Source organism: Gorilla gorilla, chromosome 20, assembly GCF_029281585.2.
Source record: "Gorilla gorilla gorilla isolate KB3781 chromosome 20, NHGRI_mGorGor1-v2.1_pri, whole genome shotgun sequence".
NCBI lineage: Eukaryota > Metazoa > Chordata > Mammalia > Primates > Hominidae > Gorilla > Gorilla gorilla.
In genome coordinates, this window is record NC_073244.2 from 6,483,969 (window position 1) to 6,494,335 (window position 10,367).

At 57.9% G+C, this 10,367-nt stretch overlaps 1 protein-coding gene across 3 annotated transcripts in view; it reads left to right on the forward strand.

The window, feature by feature from the left end:
- Positions 1–3,935: 3,935 nt before the first annotated feature.
- Positions 3,936–10,367, forward strand: part of PALM (paralemmin) — a 40,618-nt gene continuing 34,186 nt past the window's right edge. Inside the window, exon 1 of one of the 3 annotated variants that reach the window (XM_031007822.3) lies at positions 3,936–4,225. In XM_031007822.3, the coding sequence (XP_030863682.2) occupies positions 4,221–4,225 (5 nt within the window). In that variant the 5' untranslated portion in view covers positions 3,936–4,220. Of the gene's footprint in view, positions 4,226–4,587; positions 4,594–10,367 lie in introns of those variants that run through there. The other 2 variants (XM_031007823.3, XM_055370992.1) reach the window with 2 other exon arrangements.

Genomic DNA, 10,367 nt, shown 5'->3' on the forward strand with positions numbered 1-10,367 from the left:
GGCTCACACCTGTAATCCCAGCACTTTGGGAGGCCGAGGCAGGCGGATCAAGAGGTCAGGAGATCGAGACCATCCTGGCTAACACGGTGAAACCCCGTCTCTACTAAAAATACAAAAAATAAGCCGGGCGTGGTGTCGGGAGCCTGTAGTCCCAGCTACACAGGAGGCTGAGGCAGGAGAATGGCGTGAACCTGGGAGGTGGAGCTTGCAGTGAGCTGAGATCACCCCACTGCACTCCAGCCTGGGCGACAGAGTGAGACTCTGTCTCAAAAAGAAAAAATACATTTAAAAATGTGTATATGGCTAGTGCCTGCTGTACTGAACAACCCAGTCCCCAAAAGCAAATGAAATAACAGCTGCCACCAAGTACCACGGTCACGTCTAAAAACCAATTAACACCTCGACAGCTCATGCAGGTTCCGTTTACTCGGGAGTAAAAGCGGGCCACCCGATACAGGGTCACTATGATCCCCCAAGCCCGTGCCTCGCCCTGTCTCTTCTTCCTCCTTATAATTAAAATCTTGAAGGACCCCGATGGCAGCCTGTCCCACTGCCCTGCCTGGGTCTGGCCCCTGCAGCTTGTGATGCTTCTCAGACCCATTCCCAGCCCTCCGGGGGGTCACGGAGGGGTGAGATCAGACAGAGGTTTGAATCTGGGGGTGGCCTTTCCTTGGATGGAGCAGTATTTTTTAAAAAAAATGGGCCGGGTGCGGTGGCTCACGCCTGTAATCCCAGCACTTTGGGAGTCCCAGCTACTCGGAGAGGCTGAGGCAGGAGAATGGCGTGAACCCAGGAGGTGGAGCTTGCAGTGAGCTGAGATCGCACCACCCATGAGCCTGGGTGACAGTGAGACTGTGTCTCAAAAAAAAAAAAATTTGTAGAGATGGGGTCTTTCTGTGTTGCCCAGACTGGTCTCAAACTCCTGGGCTCAAGTGATCCTTCTCAGCCTCCCAAAGTGCTGGGATTACAGGTGTGAGCCACTGTGTCTGGCCCTGAATCATTTATTTTATTTTGAGCCAGGGTCTGGCTCTGTTGCCCAGGCTGGAGTGCAGTGGCATGATCACGGCTCACTGTAGCCTCAACCTCCCAGGCTCATGCGATCCTCCCACCTTAGCCTCCCAAGTAACTGGGACCACAGGCGCACACCACCGTGCCCAACTAATTTTTAATTTTTTTTTTTTTTTTTTTTTTTTTGAGATGGAGTTTCACTCTTGTTGCCCGGGCTGGAGTGCAATTGTGCGATCTCGGCTCACTGCAACCTCCCCCTCCCAGGTTCAAGTGATTCTCCTGCCTCAGCCTCTGGAGTAGCTGGGATTACAGGCATGCACCACCACGCCCGGCTAATTTTGTATTTTTAGTAGAGACGGGGTTTCTCCATGTCGGTCAGGCTGATCTCGAACTCCGGAGCTCAGGTGATCCGCCCACCTCAGCCTCCCAAAGTGCTGGGATTACAGGCGCACACCACCATGCCCAGCTAAGTTTTGTATTTTTAGTAGAGAAGGAGTTTCACTGGCCGAGCGTGGTGGCTCACACCTGTATTCCCAGCTACTAGGGAGGCTGAGGCAGGAGAATTGCTTGAACCTGGTAGACGGAGGTTGCAGTGAGCCGAGATCGCGCCATTGCACTCCAGCCTGGGCAACAAGAGCGAAACTCCGTCCCCCCACCCGCCAAAAAAACAAGTGGTTTCGCCATGTTGGCTAGGCTGGTCTCTAACTTTTGACCTCATGATCCACCAGCCTCAGCTTCCCAAAGTGCTGGGATTATAGGCGTGAGCCATGGCGCCTGGCCGCAAAAACGGAACTTCTGCATCACAGGTGACTAATGGTGCCAGGCACACAGTAGGTGTTCAATAAATCACTTTGGACTAAAAGAACACAGAGGCCAAGGGGAAGTGAAGAAACGACTCACAGGTCAGTTTTATTGGGTGCCTAGTGCAGAATTCAGTACACTACGGCCCTCGGATCAGCTCTGGCCCATTGCCTGTTTTTGTAAATAAAGTTTTATTGGGTGCCTAGTGCAGGAGTCAGTACACTACGGCCCTCGGATCAGCTCTGGCCCATTGCCTGTTTTTGTAAATAAAGTTTTATTGGGTGCCTAGTGCAGGAGTCAGTACACTACGGCCCTCGGATCAGCTCTGGCCCACTGCCTGTTTTTGTAAATAAAGTTTTATTGGGTGCCTAGTGCAGGAGTCAGTACACTACGGCCCTCGGATCAGCTCTGGCCCACTGCCTGTTTTTGTAAATAAAGGTTTATTGGGTGCCTAGTGCAGGGGTCAGTACACTATGGCCCTCGGATCAGCTCTGGCCCACTGCCTGTTTTTGTAAATAAAGTTTTATTGGGTGCCTAGTGCAGGGGTCAGTACACTACGGCCCTGGGATCAGCTCTGGCCCACTGCCTGTTTTTGTAAATAAAGTTTTACTGGGTGCCTAGTGCAGGGGTCAGTACACTACGGCCCTCGGATCAGCTCTGGCCCACTGCCTGTTTTTGTAAATAAAGTTTTATTGGGTGCCTAGTGCAGGGGTCAGTACACTACGGCCCTCGGATCAGCTCTGGCCCACTGCCTGTTTTTGTAAATAAAGTTTTATGGGCACAGAGCCATGCCCATGGTTTTACATATTGTCTCTGGCTACTTTCACTCTTCGATGGCAGAGCAGAGTCACTGCCGCAGAGACTGTGGCCTGCAATGCTGAAAATATTTACTCTCTGGCCCTTTACAGAAAAAGTTTGCCAAACCCTGAGCTAGTGTGTGCTGGGCCCGGTGCCAAGCCCTTTGTGTGTGCTCACTCAGTTAACCCTCCCACAGCCTTAAGGGCGGGGGCGGGGGGGTGGGGGGGAGTAAGGCTCCGAGAGGTTGAGAAACAGACCCAGGGTCACACAGCTTGGAGATGGGTGAGCTGGGAATCAGACAGACCCGGGACCCCTGATATTCCTTAGGATCTTTGCTTTGTTAACCTTTGCTAATTTATCTTATTGTCTTAAATGCTAAAATGAATACACATTCTTTGTAAAAAGGGAGAAATAAAGAAAAGGTGTTGACGGCCTTCTTCAGCCTGGGGTACATCCTGCTGTATCTTTCTCCACAGCTCATCCGGGGCTACTTTCCTTTAAATCTACAGCCATTCACCAAACATCGGCAGAGGAGAACCGTTTTATAAGAAAACTAAGGAGTTTGGAAGAATCTTTCCTTCCTGCCCACCCTGGACCCCCATGAGTAGGTGTGCTGGGGCTGGGCTGCAGTGTTCTCACGGGAAACCGGGAAGCTGGGCCCACGGCCTACATGTTGGGGAAGACAGGTCCTGCCTGTCTCCTGCTGTGGCTCCCCAGTGCTCTGAGGACAAAGCCTGAGCTCTTCCTGATCCTCCACCGTCCCTCTCACTCACTCTGGTCGTCTGGTCGCTGGGCCTTTAGTGAGTGTGCCATGGGGGCCCTGGGGCCGATTAAATTCATCGGCCTACTTCCAGCCCCGGGGACCGGGCTCAGCTCCCAGCCAGGGCACAGACAGATCAGCACCTGCGGTTGTCTCCACCCCAACCCCCGGCCTTTGCAGGCACAGCGCCCTCCACCAGATACTCCCGCAAAGGAGGCCTGGGGACCCTGCGGGCGGGGACGGGGGTGCAGGGAGCTGTCAGCTCCTCGCAGCGGCCTCCCCAGGACCCCCCTATCCCCTCGCTCGCCCTGAAATGTGTGTCCCTCTCGGCGTCTGGGCTCTCGAGAAAGGCCTTTGCTTGTCTGACTTCGCGAGGGTCCCGGCTCTGGCCCAGGAGCTGGGGAGGGGCGGGACTTGGTGACAGCCGGGTCCCAGCGCCGCGCCCAGACCTAGGCCCTTCTCAGGGGTGCCCCGGGGCGGGGCGCGCGGGGCGGGGGGCGGCGGCACAGCCGGCAGGAGGCGCAGCGCCCGCTCGCAGCGCGGGGAGGTGGGAGGGGAGCGGGGCGGGGAGCGGGGCGGGCGGGAGGGAGAGGGGAGCGCGCCGGAGACGCGCGCGCCCAGCCCACCCCCCGCGCCCGCCGCCGCCCGGACAATAAACAGCAGCTTTGCGCGGGGCGATGCCCGAGCCGGTGCCGCCGCCCCCGCGCCGCGCAGCCCCGGCCGCCAGGCCTTAGCCCGCCCCGGCCCCCGCCAGGCCGCGTCCCCCTCCCCTCCCCTCCCCTCCCCTCCCCCGCGCGCCACCCGCGCCCGCCCCCGCCCGGCACCGCGGACCCACCCGGACCTCGGCGGGGAGATGGAGTGAGTAGGCGCGCTCGGGCCGCGGGGCTGGGGGCCCGGAGCTCCGGGAGCCGGGGAGGGGGGAGGCCCCCTCTCTCGCGCCCCATTGGGGGCGTCGCTGCCCCCGCGAGGAGCAGGAGGCGGCGCGGGGCTGCTGGGGCCGCGGCGCAGCCGGGAAGAGACTCGGGCTGGGCCGCGCCTGCCGGGAGGCCTCCCCGCTCCCGGACCCTTGCTGCCCACCCACCGGCGCGTGGGGACCCGGGCAGCGGCGGCTCGGGCCAGTCCAGGACGCGGGGAGGGGGAGGCTCGCGTCTCCGCCCGCGCCCCGCCCGCGTCTCCAGGGCGAGCCTCGGTTCTTGGCCACCTGTGGGTGGCCTCGGGGAGATGGAGCGACCCCTCCCCAGATTGCACTGGTCCGGCCTCGCGCTCACGCACCCTTCCCCCGCTCCAGTCTGAGCGCACGGCTCCTGGCGCCCTGGACGCGCGCGCGGGCCGGTGCCCCCCCACCCCCGCCCTTCCCAAGGGCCTCCAGGGGTGTCCTGAGCCCCCCGCCACTGCGCAGGTCCCGAGTTACCGCTGGAGGGAGAGGGGCTGCCCTCGGCTTCCCGGGTCTCTGGGGTGTGTGAGAAGGCAGAGGAACCGGCGTTTTCCAGCGGGGCGCCTGGGTGGGATACCCTCTCGGGGAAGTGTCTCGGAGCTGGGGCTCCACTGGTGTAGCTACAGGAGTGGGCTGGCCCTGGGCTGGGATCCCTGGACCCCCGCATGCCTGCGCCTGTGTGTGGGGGGGTGGCCAGTGGAGGCACCGAGCGAGGGCGCGTGGTCATTTCGGGGACCGGTCCCCTCCTCCCGGTGCTCGGGTGCCCCCCTGCCCCTCACTCCCACAGGTGGGCACTGCACGGGCAGGGGTCAGGAGGCGCCTCCTGGGGTCACCCACCTGCCCACTTCAGGACGGGGGAGCCAGCTGCTCTGCTGAGGCCCGGGTCCCCACCCCAGCCCGAGGACCGAAGACCGGATCTGGAGGCCGCCTGTGGCCCCCTGCCCTTCCCACTGGGCGTGTTTTCTAAGCTGCCAACTTTCCCCGGGGGATTCACCCGTGACCCGCCACGCCCGCGGCTGGGTGGGGGCCGCTGCCTCCCTCCCTCCCTGGGAAAGCGAGACACCCAGTGTCCTCTGCTTTTGAAAACCCAGACAAAGGCCTGACCCCTCTCCCCGTCACCCCGCCCCGGGAGCTCAGCCAGGGGCTCAGGGGAGCCAGGGCCTAGACTTGCCTGCTCCACACCCCCACCCCCCAGCCTTGTTTATCTGCCCTGCTCGCCAGGCCCCGAGGGAGCCTCCGGGCCTCTGACAGCCAGGCCTGGGCAGGGTGTGGCTGTGGGGAGGGGGCTGCCTAGGAGGACGACGGAGATCTCCCTCCCAGAGGAGGGGTGTCAGCGAACACTCCGGGTCGGGCCCATTGTTTCCTTCCTGCCACCCCTTCCTTTCCCACGGGGGATACTGAGGCCCTGAGAGGAGCTGCTGCGCCCCCCCCCACCCCCCCTCCATCACACAGCACCTGGGGCTGGGGGGCCTCGGTGCCTCCTGCTCTGCCCCACGGTTTCTCCGTCCTGGGTCAGAGGGTGGCCCACAGGTCCCCCATTGGGTCATCATTGCTTTTGGGGATGCAGACATGGGACAGGCACCCAGCGTTAACCGGCTGCTGTGAGCCGCCATGCGAGGACGCCTCTCTCCCCGGTTCCCGGGCTGACAATGGGTGGGGACAGGCCCATCTGGTGCCGCCCGGTCTTGGACACCTGCCCCTTCGTTCTTCTCCCCGGCGGGCTTCAGGCACGAAGGCCCCGTCCGCTAGAACGTGATCGCTTGCCTCCTCCCGTTTCCACAGATTTTCCAGTCGAAGACACGGGAGCTGGCTGTGGTTTGTGGTGGTGCCCGTCTCGCTGGAAAGTTTCACAAATGAATTTAAGAATTTAAAGAATTTTAAATGTCATTCAAGAACAGGTTAAGTTATTTTTTGTTAATGTGAGGATTTAAGGAGAACTAGCGGGTTGCTAACCACAGGGCCGATGCTGCCAGGGTGAGGAGACCGTCCGGGAAGGAGCTGGGGAGAATCTCTGCTTCGGAGGGAATCTCTGTGCTCTGGGAGGGTTTGTGTGGCCCCTGAGTGACACATGGTCTGGCTGGTAAAATAAAGATACTTTGGCCTGGAGCAGCCATTCTCCAGCACCCACAGCCTTGTCCTGGGTACAGGCAAGGCTCAAACCCCCAGGATGGGGAGGAGAACAGACTTGGGCCTGGACAGATGGTAAAGACCGGCCCAGACTCCTCCCTGCTTGCAGACCTGGAAATTTTCAAGAGGAAAGTCTCCGTTGGGTGCTAACTGGGTCCTTAACGCTCCTTCACACTTGCTAATCCCCCTTTTTAATGAGAGGCAGAGCCTGTTAAATCCAACAGTATCTAGTGATAATTGAATTTAATAACAAGCTTTTACTTCCGTTGTATCTGTTTCTTCCTCCATGTTTCCGCTGTCGTTTGTGGCGGTGGCTTCTGGTTTGCTCAGTGTTGATCACAATATAATGTTTCTTTCTAAAACAAGGCGATTTGATTTACACTGGAGTGGCTTTGAAGGCAAAGAATAGACAGATACTGTCCAGGAGGCGGCGGAACGTGGGAAGGTGGTTTCTTTCTTTTTTCCATGTTGCCCAGGCCAGTCTCGAACTCCTGGGCTCAAGCGACTTCCCTGCCTTGGCCTCCCAAGTAGCTGGGACGACAGCATTGCATGGGAAGGCGGTTCGAGAAGTGCAGGCGTAGTTTATTCACTCGGCAACCATTAAGTGGGTACCTGCCTTTTCCACGGCCCTGTTTTGAGTGCCCTATATGTGTGTGAATTCCTCTGATGCTTTTTTTTTTTCTTTTGGAGACAGAGTATCTCTCTGTTGTCCACGCTGGAGTGCAGTGCTGCGATCTCCACTCGCTGCAACCTCCGCCTCCCGGGTTCAAGCAATTCTCCTACCTCAGCCTCCCGAGTAGCTATGACTACAGGCGCCCGCCACCATGCCCGGCTAATTTTTGTATTTTTAGTAGCGACAGGGTTTCACCAGGTTGCCCAGGCTGGTCTTGAACTCCTGACCTCAGGTGATCCGCCTGCCTCGGCCTCCCCAAAGTGTTGGGATGAAAGGCGTGAGCCACGTGCCTGGCTGACACTTGCCTTTTCCACGGCCTGTTCCGAATGCTTTATGTGTGAAAACTCCCTTGACCCTTGATCCTTTTTTTTTTTTTTTTTTTGAGACAGAGTCTTGCTCCATCACCCAGGCAGTGCAGTGGCGTGATCCCGGCTCACTGCAACCTCCACCTCCTGGGTTCAAGCGGTTCTTCTGCCTCAGCCTCCCAAGTAGCTGGGACTACAGGCGCCCACCATCATGCCCGGCTAATTTTTTGTATTTTTGGTAGAGACAGGGTTTCACAGTGTTAGCCAGGATGGTCTCAGTCTCCTGACCTTGTGATCCACCCGCCTTGGCCTCCCAAAGTGCTGGGATTACAGGTGTGAGCCACCATGCCTGGCTTTTTTTTTGTTGGAGACAGAGTCTCTCTCTGTCACCCAGACTGGAGTGCAGTGGCGCGATCTCGGCTCACTGCAACCTCCACCTCCTGGGTTCAAGCGATTCTCCTGCCTCAGCCTCCCAAGTAGCTGGGATTACAGGTGCGTGCCACCACGCCCGGCTAATTTTTGTATTTTTAGTAGAGAAGAGGTTTCGCCATGTTGGGCAGGCTGGTCTCAAACTCCTGACCTCAGGTGATCCGCCCAGCTGGGCCTCCCAAAATGCTGGGATTACAGGTGTGAGGCACCGTGCACGGCCCACTACCTTGATCCTTACAGAAGCCCTGTGAGAGAGGGAAACTGAGGTACAGGGCCGTCCAGTGGCACATGTAAGGACACACAGCTGCAGAGGCATGGGTGGGGGGTTTGCTCCTGGGTGGGCCGAGCATGCTGTCTCTAAGCCGCCGGGGACAGGGGAGGGTTTTTGGTACCTGTGTCTGGGGGTTGTGGTCTTGTAGGGCGTGGTGTTCTGGATATCAGACATCCTGGTGTCGGCTTTCAATCCTGGTGTGTTTATTGAGAAACACAGACGGTGGCCTTGTCGGTGGTCTTGGCTCCTGGGGCATCTGCCCTGCCTCTGTGCCCACCCACGCCGTTCTGTGATTTGGGAGAGGAGTGTGGAGAGGGGGGTCCTGACTCCCCGTCACACCTTAGCATGTCAGTCTCCTCTGGGCCTCACTGTTCTCATCTGTCGAGTGGGGATGTGACTGCCATCATTAGGGGAGGTGGGGGTAGAGGAAGGGCAGGTGCTTTATGGGCCTGGACCCTCTGAGCACCACCCAGTGGGGGCATCTCTGCCTCTACCCATTAGCCAGGTTCATCCTCAAGGGCCTCAGATTTTGAACCTAGGAAATTGGCTTATGTTCTTTTTGTTTGTTTGTTTGAGCCACAGTCTCGCTGTCACCCAGGCTGGAGCACAGCGGTGTGATCTCGGCTTATAGCAACCTCTCCCTCCCGGGTTCACGCGATTCTCATGCCTCAGCCTCCCAAGCAGCTGGGACTACAGGCATGCGCCACCACGCCTGGCTAATTTTTTGTATATTTTTAGTAGAGACGGGGTTTCACCATGTTAGCCAGGCTGGTCTCGAACTCCTGGCCTCAAGTGATCCGCCTGCCTCAGCCTCCCAAAGTGCTGGGATTACAGGAATGAGCCACCATGCCCAGCCTATGTTCTTTTTTTCTTTTTTTCTTTCTTTTTTTTTTTTTTGAGACAGAGTCTCACTCTGTCACCCAGGCTGGAGTGCAGTGGGGTGATCTCGGCTCACTGCAACCTCTGCCTCCCAGGTTCAAGCCATTCTTCTGTCTCAGCCTCCTGAGTAGCTGGGACTACAGGTACCCGCTACCACGCCCGGCTAATTTTTTTGTATTTTCAGTAGAGATGCGGTTTCACTGTGTTAGCCAGGATGGTCTCGATCTCTTGACCTTGTGATCTACCCTCCTGGGCCTCCCAAAGTGCTGGGATTACAGGCGTGAGCCACCGCGCCCAGCTTGTTGTATATTTTTTAGTAGAGACAGAGTTTCACCATGTTGGCCAGGCTGGTCTTGAACTTCTGGCCTAAAGTGATCCGCCCACCTCGGCCTCCCAAAGTGCTGGGATTACACGCATGAGCCACCATGCCCAGCCTATGTTCTTTTTTTCTTTCTTTTTTTTTTTTTTTTCCAGACGGAGTCTCGCTCTGTCGCCCAGGCTGGAGTGCAGTGGTGAGATCTCGGCTCACTGCAAGCTCTGCCTCCCAGGTTCACGCCATTCTCCTGCCTCAGCCTCCCGAGTAGCTGGGACTACAGGCGCCCACCACCACGCCGGGCTAATTTTTGTATTTTTAGTAGAGACGGGGTTTCACCGTGTTAGCCAGGATGGTCTCAATCTCCTGACCTGGTGATCCACCCGCCTCAGCCTCCCAAAGTGCTGGGATTACAGGCGTGAGCCACTGCGCCCGGCCTTCTTTTTTTTAGACTGGGTCTTACTGTGTTGCCCAGGCTGGAGTGCAGAGGTGTGATCATAGCTCACTGCAACCTCCACGTCCCGAGCTCACGTGATCCTCCACCTAGCCTCTTGAGTAGCTGGAACTACAGGTGCCACCACCACACCCTGCTAATTATTATGTTTTGTTTTGTTTTTGTAGAGACGGGGTCTCCCTGTGTTGCCCAGGCCGGTCTCAAACTCCTGGGCTCAAGCATCCTCCCACCTCGGCCTCCCAAAGCACTGGGAGTACACACGTGTGAGCCACTGCACCCAGCCTGATGTTCTTTAAAAGCATCATATGGGCCGGGTGCGGTGGCTTATGCCTGTAATCCCAGTTCTTTGGAAGGCCGAGACAGGAGGATCACCTCAGGTCAGGAGTTCGAGACCAGCCTGGCCAACATAGTGAAACCCCATCTCTACTAAAAATACAAAAATTAGCCGGGCGGGCGTGGTGGCGGGTGCCTGTAATCCCAGCTACTCGGGAGGCTGAGGCAGGAGAATCACTTGAACCTGGGAGGCGGAGCTTTCAGTGAGCCGAGATTGCACCACTGCACTCCAGCCTGCGTGACAGACAGAGCGAGACTCCGTCTCAAAAAAAAAAAAAGCAT